At 45.6% G+C, this 17,376-nt stretch overlaps 4 protein-coding genes across 6 annotated transcripts in view; 2 read left to right on the top strand and 2 right to left on the bottom strand.

Annotated features, from left to right (window-relative positions):
- LOC144698102 (uncharacterized) overlaps positions 1-17,376 on the top strand; it is an 862,314-nt gene that overhangs the window by 119,280 nt on the left and 725,658 nt on the right. The window lies entirely within an intron of this gene.
- On the bottom strand, positions 991-3,540 carry LOC144698121 (uncharacterized). Of its 2 annotated transcripts, none has more exons than XM_078570059.1 (3): positions 3,407-3,540; positions 1,292-2,398; positions 991-1,132 (listed from the first exon to the last, which is right to left on the bottom strand). In XM_078570059.1, the coding sequence occupies exon 2, from the start codon at positions 2,036-2,038 to the stop codon at positions 1,364-1,366; it is 675 nt and encodes a 224-aa protein (XP_078426185.1). In that variant the 5' UTR covers positions 2,039-2,398; positions 3,407-3,540; the 3' UTR covers positions 991-1,132; positions 1,292-1,363. The 2 variants fall into 2 exon arrangements, with proteins under 2 accessions (XP_078426185.1, XP_078426184.1); XM_078570058.1 differs by having other exon boundaries at positions 1,088-1,146; positions 1,305-2,398.
- The window catches only part of LOC144697711 (uncharacterized), a 96,581-nt gene continuing 83,327 nt past the window's right edge, over positions 4,123-17,376 (top strand). The window contains exons 1-2 of the mRNA XM_078569720.1: positions 4,123-4,241; positions 5,221-6,428. Of these exons, the coding sequence (XP_078425846.1) occupies positions 5,590-6,428 (839 nt within the window). The 5' untranslated portion in view covers positions 4,123-4,241; positions 5,221-5,589. The remainder of the gene's footprint in view (positions 4,242-5,220; positions 6,429-17,376) is intronic.
- LOC144698117 (uncharacterized) lies at positions 15,275-16,437 on the bottom strand. The gene has a single exon (XM_078570050.1). It carries the CDS (start codon positions 16,222-16,224, stop codon positions 15,466-15,468), a length of 759 nt encoding a protein of 252 aa, XP_078426176.1. The 5' UTR covers positions 16,225-16,437; the 3' UTR covers positions 15,275-15,465.

The raw sequence follows: 17,376 nt of genomic DNA, 5'->3' as shown, positions 1-17,376 counted from the left end.
GTTTCAGTGGGCTTGAAGTGTATTCAAAATCATGAGGGGTCTGGACAGGGTTGATGGGGAGAATGAGATGAGCTCCCCCTTCTGAAAGGATCAAAAACGATAGGGCACAGATTTAAAGTAGTTGGTAAAAGAAGCAAAAGTGACACGAGGAAAACCTTCTTCACGCAGCGAGTGGTTAAGGTCTGGAATGCACTGCCTGGGAGTGTGGTGGAGGCAGGTTCAATTGAAGCATTCAGAAGGGAATTAGATTGTTACCGGAAAAGGAAGAACGTGCACGGTTATAAGTAGAAGGCGGGAGAACGGCTCTAAATCAAATGACCATTCAAAAAGCAGGTGCAGTCACGATGGGCTGAATGGCCTCCTTTTGCTCTGAAACAAATCTGTGCCTCCTGGCCACTTCGGAGGCTGAACATGTTTCTCCTTATGGGAGAGACGACAAATCGGGGCCGTTGTTTAAAAATAAGGGGTCTCCCATTTGAGACAGAGATGAGAAATTTGTCCTCTCACAGGATCGTCAATTGTGGAATTCTCTTCACCAGAAAGCAGTGGAGGCTATTGAATAATTTTGAGGTTGAGTTAATTCTTGATTGACAGGGAGTCAAAGATTATGGGGGTAGACAGGAAAGTAGAGTTGGGGCCTCAATTAGATCAGCTATGATCTTATCACATGGCCGAGCAGGCTCACAGGCCTGAATGGCCTATACCTGCTCCTAATTCATATGATTAACTGCTTTCTACCACAAGGCCTTTCACTGGGAGGGCCACTGTAGATTTCATCCTCTAGCTCCAAGCCAGGCAAATCTTCCAGCTTCTTTTCCCTCACCAACTCCAAGTGAGCTGCAAACTACACAAGCCCAGATGTGCAACTGCCTTCTGTGGGAAACACCCAGATAAATCAAACAAAAGAACCTTCTAACTCCAACAGCCCATCTCCATGGCAACATGGCATGCTTTAGGAGATTCCAAACAGAAATGCATGAATATCTTTTTCCATCTCTACAGCATTTTATTTTATGATCCATATGAAATGTGCAATGGATACTCGCAACAAGCCTCAAAGAGCATCAGCTCACTGGAAACAAAGGTATGAGACCGGCCAGTCCAGCAGAAAGGGATCCTCCCACTTCACCAACTGTCAGGATGAAACTCTTTCGAGTTATCAACAGTCACAGATTGCAACTCTTTCAAGTACAATCACAGTTCTTGGTTTCCAGGAGTGGGACATGAACCCACAACCCTCTGATTCAAAGGCGAGGGTGCTATGAACTGAGCCACAGCTGACACCTCCAACTGTCAGGATGAACATGGTTCAGTCCTGGATGTGATTAACAGCAGCAATAAGAGCAGAATCCAATCTCTGTGATCACTTGTGAACACGCTGGTGTGTCTGCAGGTGGGATGACTGAGTGAATCCCTTCCCACACACAGAGCACATGAATGGCCTCTCCCCGGTGTGAACTCGCTGGTGCCTCTGTAAGCTGGATAATCGAGTGAATCCCTTCCCACACTGAGAGCAGGGGAATGACCTCTCCCCAGTGTGAAGTTGCTGGTGTAGCAGCAGGTTGGATGACTGGGTGAAACCCTTCCCACACACAGAGCAGGTGAACGGCCTCTCCCCGGTGTGGACTCGCTGATGTGTCTGCAAGTTGAATAACCGAGTGAATCCTTTCCCACAATGAGAGCAGGTGAATGGCCTCTCCCCGGTGTGAATTTCCTGGTGTGTTAGCAGGTTGGATAACTGGGTGAATCCCTTCCCACACTCAGAGCAGGTGAACGGCCTCTCTCCAGTGTGAACTCGCTGGTGTCTCAGCAGGGTTGATGAATCACTGAATCCCTTGCCACACTGAGAGCAGGTGAATGGCCTCTCCACTGCATGAACTCGCTGGTGTGCGTGCAGCTGCCATGAACCACTGAATGCCTTCCCACACTCAGAGCAGGTGAATGGCCTCTCCCCAGTGTGACTGCGTTGATGAATTTCCAGTGCAGACGGGCATCGGAATCCCTTCCCACAATCCCTACATTTCCATGGTTTCTCCATGGTGCGAGTGCCCTTGTGTCTCTCCAGGTTTGACAATCAGTTGAAGCCTCGTTCACACACAGAACCTGTGTACGGTCTCCCTGGCTGTGAAAGCTGAAATGTTTCTTCAGACTGTATAACAGTTCATAGCTCTTTCCAAAGCCAGTGCATTGGAATACACTTACTCGGGTGTGTGAGAATCGGTGCTTTTCCAGTCACACTGATGTTTCAAATATTTTGAAGCAGACATAACAGACAAATATTTCTTCTAGATTCAAAGGCTGCTGATATACCGATCCCGATGAATCGAGTGGCTCTGCCAGATCTTGATGTGACCTTTGGTTTGAGTTTTCTGACTGCAAATCATCCCCTTCTAATGTCCTGTAAAAGGAGTTCACAAAAGTCATCACAGAAAGTCTGCGATAGAAATTCAGAAGACAATTCTAGTTTCTATGGAACATTCTTTCCCCTCTCATTCCCCAAAGGCTGTAAATCTCCATCCCCAACATGCTCCCTGCATTTTGAGCTCTCAGGAATGTTCAGACAGATTCAAAATGTTAGCTCTGTTTCTTGCTCCACATATGCTGCCAGACCTGCTGAGTTTTTTGCACCATTTTCTGTTTTTACTCCCTTCATTCTCACTCTGTTATATCTCATTTATACATTCCCAATTCTCCTGAAGGAGCCAAAAAGATTGTAATACTTGAATAGCGATACAGAGGGGATATGAGGAAGAACTTTATTTAGACAGCAAGTAGTCATGGCCTGGAATTCGATGCCTATGAGGATGGCAGAACCGGAGATGATCAATGGTTTCAAAATGAAATTGGATAGGGAGTTGAAAGAAAAACTTTCAGGGGAACGAGGATACAGATGGAGAATGGGATCGACTGGATTACTCTACAGAATGTCAGCATGGATCTGAGTTTCCAATTGGACACCATCTGTGCTGTAATGCGTTTATGACTGGAAATATATAATGCAGCTACAGTATTATTACAGGACTAGAAATAATAATAAATGAACTTTAATACAGAATAATAAATAACTAGACATTTCTCTGTTGTTACGATCCCTGTGGAAACCAATAACCTTAAAATAAACAAATTCCCAGACAACCCCAACGGAATAAACAGAAGGACAAGGTTTTATTTTTTAAAAACGATTCCGGTAACAATCAAACTAAATTCAACATAAATGAAGCCTGCATTAACAGACAAATGGCATTTCAATAGACCGGATAAATATGACTTTAAACAGCTGGAGCATCAGCCTGGTCCACAAAATCACCAGCATTTCCCCCCTCAGCATATTTGGCACTAATTCCAGTTACAGATTCCCGCAACTCTCTGTATTTCCCAGGGGAAGGAAAGAAAGTGATTTACTCACAGATGTTGGACCGAGGAAGAAGTTTTAATGTTTATGAACCTAAAAACAAATGCTGTGCCGTTTAAAGTCAAATTGCATTGGAAGAAAATGAGAAGACATTTTACACAGTCCCCTCCCGCACCCCCATAGCCGGCAGCCCAGCACGCAGGCGCAGAAAGCGTTTTCTGTCCGAAGCAGGCGCAGTGCGGCTGCCGTCAGCGGTCGCTCTCGATCTCTTTTTGGACCAGCCGGTCGCCGTAGACAGAGGGGGGGAGGGGGAATTCGCTGAGCGGCTTCTCGCTCTGGCCGGAGCCGTCAGCCGGTTGCCTGGAAACTTTGGCTCGAGGAAGTGCAGGGGGAGGGGGAACAATGGGTGGGGGAGGGGGAACAATGGGTGGGGGTGGGGGTGGGGCTCCCGTGTCCGCGCGCCTGGTCCGCAAACTGGAACCCGAGGACGTCACCGCGGAGCACAGTCAGTCCTATTGGCTGATTCAGGCGTCACAATGATTCAGAGGAGCGTTCCCAGTTCACATTGAGAGCACTGGACTTGATGGTCAAACTCTCTCCACCGAACACGCGCTCGGGTTACTCTCCCTCATTGTGGTCGGACCGAGGTTAACCAATGGGAGGAGCTGGACGACCGGAAGGTGGATGGTCCTCCAACCAATCAGAGCGCGGCCACTGTCGCAATGACGACACGGAACTTCCCCCATTGTTTGAATGCGCATGTTGGACAATGAGCTTTTAAACCTGTCCATTACTGCCCAGCAAAGCTGCTGATGCTGCTTCTCTCTCTGAATGAGGATTTAGCTTCTCACACACGAAAACTTTCTCCCCAGTCCCATGTCAAATACCTGTGAGTAAAACACTTTCTTTTTCTCCCCCTTTCCATTTCTTTTCTAATTCTGGGTTTAAATTGTTGACCTGCAGAAACTGAAGGGAAAGGAAGAGGGTGCAGACTCTGGAAAGGTTGGCCCAGGTCTGTCCTTCTCTCTCGCTCTCTCTTAAAGACAATGACATACTTTACTCCCTCAGCTTGACACATTTATTTGTCTGGCTAAAAGGATAGCCTCTTTCCTAGTATTTCCAATAAAATAGGCGGATTCCCCAGGAGATGCCTGACATTTAAGGTGGCAGTAAACTAATATAGGGCAGAGATATGTCGAATGTTTTTATATGGTAAATATTTGATATATTTTTTGTTGACCAATAATAACTTTCATTTATAAATATGTCTAGTCTTGTAATATAGTACTCTAGCTACCGTTATATATTTCCAGTCATCGAGTCATTACAGCACAGGAATGCATTCAGCAACTCAAGTCCATGCCGACTCTCTGTAGAGCTATCCATCCCATTCTCCCTCTATGCCCCGTTCTCCTACAAGTTTATTTCCTTCAAGTGTCCACCAATTTCATTTTGAAATCACTGATCATCGCGAGTTCCTCCAGCCTTGCAGGCAGAGAGTTCCAGGTCATGCACACTCGCTCCTAAATAAAGCTCTTCCTTGCATCCTCTCTGTATCTTTAATCAAGTAGTGCAGTGTATATTATGCACATTTTAAATCCAGTAATGTATACATATATATATAGCCTGCATAATGATTTCCAAGGCCCCTGTGCCCTGGACAGGAAGCAGTGCACATGGATCTGCTGATCAGCATGAAATGGCACCTTCAGGAGATTTGGGAGGTACAGCACAGTGAGAATGGAGGCACAGAGAGTTACTGCTTCTGGGGAATACGAGAGAAAGAATGTTCCGTAGAAACTAGAGTTATGTGTTGTGAATTTTTATCCTGCACTGACAATGATGACTTTTGTAAACTTCTTTTACAGGATATTAGGAGAGGACTTGTATCTGGGAAACACAAACCAAATATCGCGTCAAGATCTGACAGAGTTACTGGATTCATCAGAACCTGAATATCATCAGCCCTTTGAATGTGGAATATGGAAGGAGAAATGTTCCCCTGTTCTGTCTGTGGGAAAACATTTCAAGCATCAGTGTGACTGGAAAAGCAATGAGACACAGACAACTGAGTGAGAATGCTCCAGTGAACTGACTGTGAAAAGAGCTTTAACCAGTTATACAGTCTGAAACAACATTACGCCATTCACAGCGGGGAGAGATTGTACACATGTTCTGTGTGAAGACAAGGTTTCAACTGAGCAGTTAACCTGGAGGGACACAAGGACACCTGCACCATGGAGAAACCGTACAAATGTGGTGACTGTGGGAAGGGATTCTGCACCCCATCTGCGCTGGAAACTCATCAACGCATTCACACTGGGGAGAGGCCTTTCACCTGCTCTGAGTGTGGGAAAGCATTCACTCAGTCATCCACCCTGCTGAAACACCAGCGAGTTCACTCCGGGGAGAGGCCATTCATCTGCTCTGAATGTGGGAAGGGATTCAGTAATTCATCTCACCTGCTGACACACAAGCGAGTTCACACTGGGGAGAGGCCATTTATCTGCTCTGAGTGTGGGAAGGGATTTACTCAGTCATCCAACCTGCTGATGCACCAGCGAGTTCACACCAGGGAGAGGCCATTCACCTGCTCTGAGTGTGGGAAGAGATTCAGCGATTCATCTGCCCTCCTGACACACCAGCGGGTTCACACCGGGGAGAAGCCCTTTATCTGCTCTACATGTGGGAAGGGATTCCCTCAGTCATCCAACCTGCTGACGCACCAGCGAGTTCACACCGGGGAGAGGCCTTTCATCTGCTCCGAGTGTGGGAAAGGATTCACTCAATTATCCCACCTGCAGACACACCAACATGTTCACAATGGGAAGAGGCCATTCACCTGCTCTGGATGCGGGAAAGGATTCATTCAGTCATGCAACCTGGTGATGCAACAGCGAGTTCATACCAGGGAGAGACCGTCCATCTGCTCTGAATGTGGGAAGGGATTCAGAGATTCGTCCACCCTGCTGAGACACCAGCGAATTCACACTGGTGAGAGGCCATTCACCTGCTCTATGTGTGGGAAGGGTTTCAGTCAGTTATCCAGTCTGCTGAGACACCGGAGAGTTCACGAGTAATTACAGGGGTTGGATTTTGCCGTTATTGCTGCTGTTAATCACATCCAGGACTGAACCATGTTCATTCTTGACAGTTGGTGAAGTGGGAGGATTGGAGATGTACTAGAATGGTGCCAGGGATGAAGGGGCTTGGAGGAAGATTCAGTCATGGGTTTCAAAAGAAAATTGGATCATTATCTGAAGGGGAAAAATTGACAGGGTTATGTGGAAAAGGTAGCGAAATGACACTATGTTCACTGCTCTTGCAGAGGGCTGGCACAGACACAATGGGCTGAATGGCCTCCTTCAGCGTTGTAACCATTCCATCACTCTAGAACACCAGCTAGATGATTTTATTCAACACAGCATGACAGTGGGTCGCACTCTTACCTCTAACTCAGGAGGTGCTGCATTCGAATCCTCAACCCAGAGACTCAAGCCCCCAGAATCCACGGCTGACACCTCCGGTGCCAATTATGAGGGACAGCTGTCCTGTCGGAGGGACCGTCTTTCCAGTGAGACATTAACCCGAGAGCCCCGTCTGCCCTCTCAGGTGTATGTAAAAGATTTAATGGCCACAATTGGAAGGAGAGCAGGAGGGGGAGGAGATCTCCCCTGGTGTCCTGGTGCCTGATATTTTTCCCTCAATCAACATCAGTGAAAACAGACACTCTGGCCATTGCCGTCTGTGGGAGCTTGCTGTGCACAAATTGGTTGCCACGTTTCCTACATTGTGACCACATTTCAGAAAGTGTTTCATTGGCAGTGGAACACTTTGAGACTCCCTGAGGTGGTGGAAGGTGCTATATAAATGCAAGTTTATTTTTAAATCAACACGCTCCTATTCTTACCGGCAGATTGTCCAGCAGGAGCAGGAGCCAGCTGACCTGAGGGTGGGGGGGAGGGGCAGTGCAAGAACTCCCAGTGTCGACCAATCTGCTTCCGTCCAAAGGCCACTGAATACACTGTGGGAACTGGCTATTTAAAGGGGATGCCTTATCTTGCTCGTCTGAGAATCCACCCCTTTCCCCCTGTGAAATGCTGGCAGAGAATAGATTTTGGGGCTGGTCAATGTACTGAAAGTATCTCTGCCATTGAAGATGTTTGTCTGTAAACAATTGATCTCACAAATTAATGGATGGAATTACCGAAACTTGGTCCACCGACCATGCAAGAACTGTCCTATCTTTGGTGCAGTTCCAGATCCTGGAATTTTTTTGAACGATCCGTTCACATTGGGAGATCAGGAGAATTGACTTTTTCTTTTCAATTGTTGTGGTTTGTTTTATTTCGAATGGCGATTGCTTTGGAATGTTGTGGATTGTCTCCGCTGCTGGGGTGGAATTTATCACAGCTGTCAAAATATCAGCAGAGTTTTCAGAGCAGGTTGTTAGCTGTGGATTAGCCTAAGGCTTCCTTGGTCTTAATAAAAACGTTTATTTTTTTCAGCTTTGTCCTTACAGAGAATGTTTTCATCCCTGTTTGTTTGTCTGTCTGTCTGTAACAATATATCTTAAAAACTAATGGATGGATTTGAAGAAAACGTGGTACACAAATAGAGTATGGTCAAAGGAAGAAATGATTAGATGTAGTGAACGTGCAAACTGGATCCAGGCACTGGATTTTTCATATTCAAATACTGGGCCCTGTTTTCTGCACACAAAAGGAATTTGTCCAAGTATTTTGCCTTTTTAATTAAACAGGAGCTTGGGGGACAATTGTTCCCTGATGCATTCCCCATGGCAGCATCTCAACCAATCAGAGTCGACTTGCCATTTCTGAATTTGAACAAAAGCTTTGGGTAACTGTTCCCTGGTGCATTCTACATGGCAATGCCTCAACCAGCCAGGGTCCATTTGACAACCAATCAGCACCCTGTTTCTCAGACAGTATAAACTGTTGTTCACTTTGACATTTGGTATTCTTGCATCTATCCTAATGAGTGCAAGAAGAAAAGCTTTGACAGCATGTCTCTTTTTTCAGCAATATTCAAATGTTTAAAAGGATTTGATAACATTGGGAGATTGGTTGAAATAACATTTTTTTCTCCCCAACAATTTATTGTAAACAAGAACAACAAATTGGCTGAAAAGTCACATACGCTTGCGCTAGCAAATTGGTTAATTTTAGTGGTAAATGTTCACGATCCGGACCATTTCCGGATTCAAAAATAAGTTATGTACATGTAGTTAAAAATTTTATTTATGAAATCACACAAACGATCGTTTCTGCTTACTGCGTAAAGGTAAAGGATTGTACAGGCATCAGCTAATCCCACACTCCCAATAAAGTATATAGTCTGGTGTCAGCTGATTATATAATCAGAAAAATGCTGATGTAATCTTATGACATCATCACAATAGAATGCGATGACATCAGCAGATTATGCAATCCCAATGGAAAGGTTTGATGTCAGCTCAATCTTAGACATAAGTAGTGTCATGGGAAATGTCCAGAACTGGACCAGTTTTCTTCAGTCAACAAACTCTGCTGCCTGTCTCCCAACTCACACTCAGTCCCGTTCACCTATCACCCGCTGTGCTCACTGACCAACACTGGCTCCCACTCAAGCAACGCCTCGATTTTAAAATTCTCTTTTTTTTCAAATCCCTCCCTAGCATCCTTTTTTTCAAATCACCACGTGGTCTCACATCCCCCTCTCCCCATCTCTGTAATCTTCTCCATCCTTAAAACCCTCTGAGATATCTGTGCTCCACTAATTCTGGCCTCTTCAATATCCCCAATTTCAATTGCACAACAACTGGGGGCTTTGCCTTCAGCTGCCTGGGTCCCACGCTCTGGAATTCCCTCCTTAAACCTCTCTGCCCCTTGATCTCTTGTGCTTCTTTAGGAAACTCCTTAAAACCAAGCTACTGGTCATCTCTTTATGTGGCTCGGTGTAAAATTTTGTTTAGTAATGGCACCTGTGAAGCACATGATTAAAGGTGCTATACAAATGCAGGTTGTTTTTGTTGTTGTGGTTTAATCATGTTCAGCGGAGGTTGCTGTTGTTAAGCAGTCAAATGCTTTCTTGCTGCCTCCTGAGAGAGCTACAGGAAGGCTGTTGACTACAATTGGCCATGCAATCTTCAATGTTTAAATATACAGAGGATTGGAGACATTGTTATGTCGGTCCCTCAGAACTAAAGAGAAACTTGTCTCTTTAAATATATATACCAGGATGAGGCTGAAATGAAATCTGACCTTTTAACCTGCACAAAGACAGGAAGCTCAGATTCACAGGCTGCAGAAGGAATCCATTTGGCCCATCATGCCCGTGCCATCTCTTTGAAAGGAATTTCTGATTCATCCAACTGCTCTCCTCTTTCCCTACAGCCCTGCAAATTCTTCCCTTTCAAATATTTACACCTTGGAAATAAATAATCGAATCTGCTTTCAGGCAGATCAGAACAACTCGCTGTGTGAAAAAAATAAAATTTACATAGAAACTAGGAACAGGAGTAGGCCATTCGGCTCCGCCATTCATTATGATCATAGCTGATCATCCAACTCAATAGCCTGCTCCCACTTTCTCCTCATAACCTTTGATCCCTTTCACCCCAAGAGCTGTATCTAACTCCTTGAAAACATACAATGCTTTGGTCTCAACTACTTTCTGTGGTAACGAATTCCACAGGCTCACCACTCTTTGGATGAAGAAATTTCTCCTCATCTCAGTCCTAAATGGTCTACCCCATATCCTCAGACTGTGACCCCTGGTTCTGGACTCCCCCACCATCATCTCACCTTCTGGATCCTTTGCCAATTACCTTAGAGGGATTCACTTTCTGTTAAACAGCCTGCCACTTCCTTTCACCCACTTTCCCTAAAGAGCATAAATCTAATCAAAAGTCCAGCAAAATCAAATATTTTTACTGATAAAATTTATTAATGTCACAGAACATGGTTTAAAAAAAACAGAAAATTACTTGAGGATTAAAGACAACCAGAGTAAAAGGATGTGCACAATGTTCTCGATCCAAATAGTTTCTTTTTGGCTCCTCTGTACCCTGTCCTCATGACTCCCCACTTTGGACACAGGAGCACTGAACCCCGGGGAGGTCACATCACCATCTCTCCCTCCCTGATTGGCTGGAGACCCATTTCCCAGTCAGTCCTCCAGCACCTTGCTGTCTCTATTAGTGCGGCGTCAGTGGCAGTTTCCCAACTGGGCCACAAGCCCTGTTATTCTCAGCTACATTGAGCCTTCAGCTCCACCGCCTGGCTGTCATTCACATGCGCAATAGAGAGACAGAAAGGCGTAGGAACTCAAATGGGAACTCGAAACTTTGGCTCTAAACCAACACTAACATTTGTCAGTCCTGTATGTGTTTTTTATACTAGGGTTTTTATTATTAGATTTAGGTGCTGGAGGCAAAGGGTGGGGGCTTTTAAAGGGTAACTTTCCCTTTCTAAATTTGTATTGTCTATCGTGTCAGCAGTGGCTCAGTGGATCTCACTCTTACTTCTGAGTCAGAAGGTTGTTGGTTCCAGTCCCAATCCAGGGGCCCAAGAACAAAAATCAAAATCGACATTCCTGGTGCCAGCACAGAGAGTGCTGCACTGTCAGAGCTGCTGTCCTTCAGACGAGTAATACACCAAGGCCCTGTCTGCCCTCTCAGGTGGGCGTAGAAGAACCCACAGCCACTATTTCGAAGAAGAGCAGGAGAGTTATCTCCAGCAGGGACTGGGAGAGAAATCCTGGGCCCTGGTGCTTTTCCTGTTTCCAGGCTCTCAGGCTTCTCCGTGCAACAGAACCTTTAAGGGGCCAGAGAATGAAGACTGAATGGCTCACAGTTGTATCTGTTTGGTCATCAGCAAGTCTGAAGACTCTGCTGATTGCTGCTTCTCACCGCAATATATTTTCAATATCTGCAACGCAACATAACTTTATCACGATATTTCTAACCTCAAAAAACTCAGAAAAAAACAGCAACATGAAGCGGGATAACAGGTAACTGGACAAAAGGACAATATTGAAGTATATGGAAAAGACTCTTGTGAATCATGTGCAGTAAAACAGGTTACTGATTCACACTGACCTCAATCTGCACTCCTGTCCTGGTGATCTCATCCCACAAATCCTGCTCACAGTAAACTTTCACCAGCAACAAAATAAACAGAACTCCAGCCAGGATTCCACCCTCTGTTCGCACGATAATTATAGATGACAAAGGCCATCGAGTCCTGTTCATCTCACCTGTCTCCATACACACATATGTATTAGGAGCAGGAGTAGGTCATTCGCCCCCATGAGCCTGCTCTGCCATTAGATAACATTCTCTACATTTCACCAATGGCTACAACTCAAAAGTGCTGAATTGGCTGGAAAGTGATTTGGGGCATTGTGAAAGGTGCTGTATAAATGTAGGTTTTGTCTTTCTTTCATTATACCTGCATGCAGTGGACAGAGTGACAGTAGCAATGGTGAAAGTGGAGGCCCAATGCTGATTATTTAAAGATAATTAATCACCGAGCAATCAAGTGATGTTAGCAAAGTGGCTACAAAGGAATCACTACATTTACAAAAACAATTCAAATCTGTACCTAATCTATCCCCAAAACCCTTCTAGCTCCCCTGAACATCCCTCCAACCATCCCCCCTACTCCACCAAACTTCCCCGACCTCCCTCCAAATTTCCCCCAACCCCTTCCAAACTTCCCCAAATCCCTCCGACTTCCCTCCAAACCTTGACATACCCCTCAACCCCCTCCAAACTTTCCCCAGCCCCCTCCAAATTCCCCCAACCTCCCGCTAAATTCTCCCCAACCTCCCCTCCAAACTTACCCCCAACAGCCCATCCAAAGTTCCCCCAACCCTCTGAACTTTCCCCAACCCCCTAACTTCCCCACAACCCCTCTCAAAACCTACCCCCAACCACCCCTCCAACCTACCCCCACATCCCCCAAACCCACTCCCACATCCCCCAACCCCTCTAAACATGCCCCCAACCCGCGCCCCCACCTTCCCCCCACCCCCTACCTACAACAGCATCCAATTGGTTGTAAAATTACAGGGATTTGACTGACTATTTCTCAAGCAGGAAAACCCTCAGTTTCTGCTGCTGTTGCTTATCACCTTCAGACAGCTTTGTGGTTTCCTGGCGGGTTTTTCAAAAAAATTGGAATTGCAAAGCTGCCTGAAGGTCAGAGGCAGCAGCAGCGACTCGTGAAATTGACCTGACACTGACAGACTGACTTAGAAAATATCAGAACGCTCAGCCTGACAGATCTCTTTTTTAAGCTGGTCTGTCAGGTCTGTAGCTCTAGCTGCTCAGTGAGGACGATGCAAAACTGTTTGAAACAACGAGCCCGGCCCACACCTACTCACCTCCCCCACCCACAACATCCCAGGTCCTGCTGTTTGGTACTGTCTGAACCCCACTCTCCCGGGCCTTGATTCCTGGTGTCTTGGGCCAATATTTATCCTTCAATCAACATAACCACAAACATATCATTTGGGTCATTATCACATTTCTGTTTGTGGGATCTTGCTGTGTGCAAATTGGCTGCTGAGTTTCCTACATTACACCAGTGACTACATTTCAAAAGTGGCTGTAAAACGCTTTGAAACATCCTGTGGTTGTGAAAGGCGCTATAGAAATGCAAATCCTTGTTTAATTGTCAGCAAATTTGGATACATTACACTCAGTCCCTCATCTCGATCATTCATGAGGATTGAGACCTCATTTTGTGTATGAACCTCCTGGTTGACACCTTTCCGAATGCTTTTTGAAAATCCAAATACACCACACGCAAGATGAGGAATTATTTGTTTTAAAAACACAGCGAGTTGTTACGATTTGGAATCCACTGCCTCAAAACTGACTGGAAGTAAATTCAACTGTATCGTTCAAAAGGGAACTGGACAGATTCTTGAAAGAAAAAAAAAATTGCAGGGCAATGGGATTAATTGGAAAACTCTTTCAAAGAGCCTCCAATTGCCTCCTACTGTGCTCTATGAGCCTCATGTGCATTTAAAGGATCTTCAGTTGTGGGTGACATATTAAAGCAATCAGTGCCTCCTATTCTCTGTATGTTTAGTTTAACACTTCAATCTTCCCTTCACATTCTCTGAAGTGGCAGATGGAGTTTAATACAGGGAAAGTTGAGGTGATGTAATTTGGCAGAAGGGACAGGTAGAGGCAACACAGGCGTAATGGCACAGTTCCAAAGAGTGAGCAGGGACAGAGGGACCTGGGGGTTCATGTGCAGAGATCTTTGAAGGTAGCAGGACACAGTGAGAGAGGAATTAGCAAAGCATGGGGGATCTTGAGCTTCAGAAATAGAGAGATAGAGAGCTTGGGTTGGATCTTCGGTACCGAGGTGGATAGCTTGGATCTGGAAATTTCCCAATTGCCGGACCTGCCTCGGTCTAAAGGTTCCCAAATGTTGTGATCTTCACTCGGGGGCAGGGGGAGGGGGGCGGGGGGAGGGGGTGGTGCTTTGAGGTGGCGGTTATGGATGGAGTTGGTTGCTGTGCCACCGGAATCGGAGCTTAGGCGGTTAACAGGATGCCCGAGCACTGAGGTGAGCTGGTTAAAAGGCCTGCCTCCATTCTCTGGGCTTGATCCCAGTTGCATTGTTAACTTTTGGAATCTCTGGTCCTCACCAGTGGCACCCACATGCCAAGAGAATGTTTTAAAAATAAATTAATAGACATGATTATTTGGAATAATTGCCCACCCACCAGGGGCAGCAACCCAACACAATTCCTCCTCACTAATTGCAAGTGAGCCAATTGCAAGCCCCCTCCTGACCCCAAGGCCCTTATACACTCCATGCCAGCTCATGCCAACTCTTGCCATGGCACGGACCCCCCATAGCCCCTTTTACCCTACATCCCAACTCACATTATTCACCATGGGCAGACCCCAGGAGCCAGGTTGAGATTAAATAAAATAAAGTTCTAAAAATCTAAAATTAAACAAAACTCCCATTCTTGAAACCTTATTCAAAACTTTTGTTTAATCTCATATAAAAACCAACATACTTCTGTCCATACCACTTCAAAGGCAGCTAAACCCTTAATGGTCTCTTTAAGTTGTCAAAGTGTGGACTCAGAACAGCTGCTGAGATGACTGTAGGTTTTGGAAGTCAGCCAAGCATTCATAAATAGCCCTTAGGGAAATGCCAGCAATTACTGAAACTGCTGGGACTGATGCTACATTGTATAGCCAATTATTTTTTTCACTTACACTGACAGCTGCAGACGAAGTCAGGAGAGCAGGGGATTTAAAAAAGACTTTCGATCATGACAGTTAAACAGACCCTATCCACCCAACAAGAGTCTTTACGTCTACTCCATAAAGTCATGACTTTCACACTATGAGTTAACTCCCTTGCAGAAGGCAAAATGGTGCCTGTTTGAACTCAGTGCTGAGTTCAGATGGCTCTGCTGAGTTCAGGTTCAACTTGGGTGTGAATCAAGCACTGCCCCTGTCCCCTACTGGCAAAAATTGGATCTGTGAAAAATGGGAGTGGGACTTCCGCATCCGGGTCCCACCCACAATTTTTGAAGGTAGGTGAGTCTTTCTGACTCTGAAAATCCAGGTCATTGAGTAAAAAAGCAGGGAAGTGACATTGGACCATCATAAAGCTCTGATACTCTAAAGCCAAAATGGACATGTCCAGGCATTGCAACATTTTTGAATCCAACTAAATGCTGAGGTCACGAGCTTTCTGGTGAATTCTCCATGGCAACAACTTGACCAATCGCAACTGACTTGCCAACTAATCAGCACCCTTTTCTCATGCAGTATAAATAGTTGCTCCCTTTGAAATTTGGTGTTCTTGTGTTTGTCCTGATAAGTGCAATATGAAAACTTCGAGAGCATGTCTCTTTTTGCAGCAATAAATGACCTTCATCAGCTTCTGTGGAACATTTCAGTGGAAATGTGCACTCCCAGACCACTGGAAACAAAGTTGTAAGACTGGCCAGTACAGCAGAAAGAAACCCTTTGACCTTCCCACTTCACCAACTGTCAGAATGAACATGGTTCAGTCTTGAATGTGATTGACAGCAGCAATCACAGCAGAATCCAACCCCTGTAATCACTGGTGAACTCGCTGGTGTCTCAGCAGGTGAGATGACCGAGTGAATCGTTTCCCACACATGGAGCAGGTGAACGGCCTCTCCCCAGTGTGAACACCCTGGTGTCGCAGTAGGGTGGATGAATCACTGAATCCCTTCCCACACTCACAGCAGATGAAAGGCCTCTCCCCAGTGTGAACTCGCTGGTGTGTGAGCAGGTTGGTTAACTGAGTGAAACCCTTCCCACACATGGAGCAGATGAATGGCCTCTCCCCAGTGTGAACTCGCCGGTGCTTCCGCAAGATGGATGGATCAGCAAATCCCTTCCCACACTCAGAGCAGGTGAATGGCCTCTCCCCAGTGTGAGCTCGCTGGTGTCGCAGAAGGTTGCATAATCGGCTGAATTGCTTCCCACATACAGAGCAGTTGAATAATTTGTCCCCAGTATGAACTCGCTGGTGTATCAGCAGGCTGGATGAATCACTGAAACCTTTCCCACATTTGGAGCAGGTGAACGGTCTCTCCCCCGTGTGAACTCGCTGGTGTGTCCGCAGATTGGAAGAGTTAGTGAATCCCTTCCCACAATCAGAGCAGGTGAACGGCCTCTCCCCGGTGTGAAGTCGCTGGTGTATCTGCAGGTGGGATAACTGAGTGAATCCCTTTCCACAATCAGAGCAGGTGAACGGCCTCTCCCCAGTGTGAATGCGGCGATGAGATTCCAGCGCAGATGGGGACCGGAATCCCTTCCCACATTCCCCACATTTGCATGGTTTCTCCATGGTTCGGGTGTCCTTGCATTCCTTGAGGTAAGATGTTTAACTGAAGCCTCATCCACAAACAGTACACGTGTTCGGTCTCTCCCGGCTGTGAATGGTGCAATGTTTCTTCAGTCTGTGCATCTGGTTAAAGTTTTCTCCAAAGTCAGTGCATTGGAACTCTCTCACGTGTGTGTGTACGCGAGCTTCTTGGTGATTTTCCAGACACAGTGACTTTTAAAATCTGTTGAAGCAGACAGAACAAACATTTCTCTTTCTAGTTCAAAGACTGATGATATTGAGCTCCCATAAATCAAGTCAGGTCTGGATGTAATGTTTGGTTTGCGATTTCTGTCTTTACATCCTCCATTTCTAATATCCTGTAAATGGAGTTAGTTTCTCAAAGTCATCACTGTCAGTACAGGATTGAAATTCAGAACACACAAGTCTACTTTCTATGGAACATTCTTTCCTCTTTCATTCCCCAAAGACTGTCAATCTCGATCCCATATATTCTCCATCCAATCTCAATCTGCTGACCTAACAGATCCATGCCCATCGCTTCCTGTCCAGGACACAGAGACCTGAAAATGTTCAGGCAGGCTGCTGGACATGGAACTCACTGTGTGGTGGAAGTGGAGATGGTCAATGATATGAAAATTAAACTGGGTGTGCACTTGAAGGAAATAAACTTGCAGGGGAACGGGGATATAGAAGGGAAATGGGACTGACTGGGTTACTCTACAGAGAATCAGCTTGGATTTGAATTACTGAATGGACTCCTTCTGTGCCATAATGACTGACTCTAAATATATAACATAGCACAGTGCTATGTTACAAGACTAGAAATAATAATAAATTAACTTTATGACAGAATCATAAATAACATATCTAATATATATCATATAAAAACACCAGGCATATCTCTGTCCTATATTACTTTACTGTCCCCTTAAATGTCAGCCATCTCCTGGGGAATCCACCACTTTAATTGTGAACATGAGGAAAGAGGCCATCCTTTTAGCCAGACAAATAAATGTGTCAAGCCGAGGGAGCAAAGGATGCCTGGATGAGTGCAGTTCCAACAAAACTCAAGAAGCTTGACACCATCCAGGACAAAGCAGCCCTCTTGATTGGCACCCCATCCACAAACCTTCACTCCCTCCACCACCGACG

Source organism: Cetorhinus maximus, chromosome 23 (genome assembly GCF_964194155.1).
Source record: "Cetorhinus maximus chromosome 23, sCetMax3.hap1.1, whole genome shotgun sequence".
In the NCBI taxonomy this organism is placed as follows: Eukaryota; Metazoa; Chordata; class Chondrichthyes; order Lamniformes; family Cetorhinidae; genus Cetorhinus; species Cetorhinus maximus.
Note: the sequence above shows the minus strand (reverse complement) of the source record. Positions and strands in the feature narration are given on the sequence as shown.

Excerpts from the sequence above, each read along its gene's own strand:
- LOC144698121 (XM_078570059.1), bottom strand. The coding sequence starts at position 2,038 with ATGGAGAAACCATGGAAATGTAGGGATTGTGGGAAGGGATTCCGATGC.
- LOC144698117 (XM_078570050.1), bottom strand. The coding sequence starts at position 16,224 with ATGGAGAAACCATGCAAATGTGGGGAATGTGGGAAGGGATTCCGGTCC.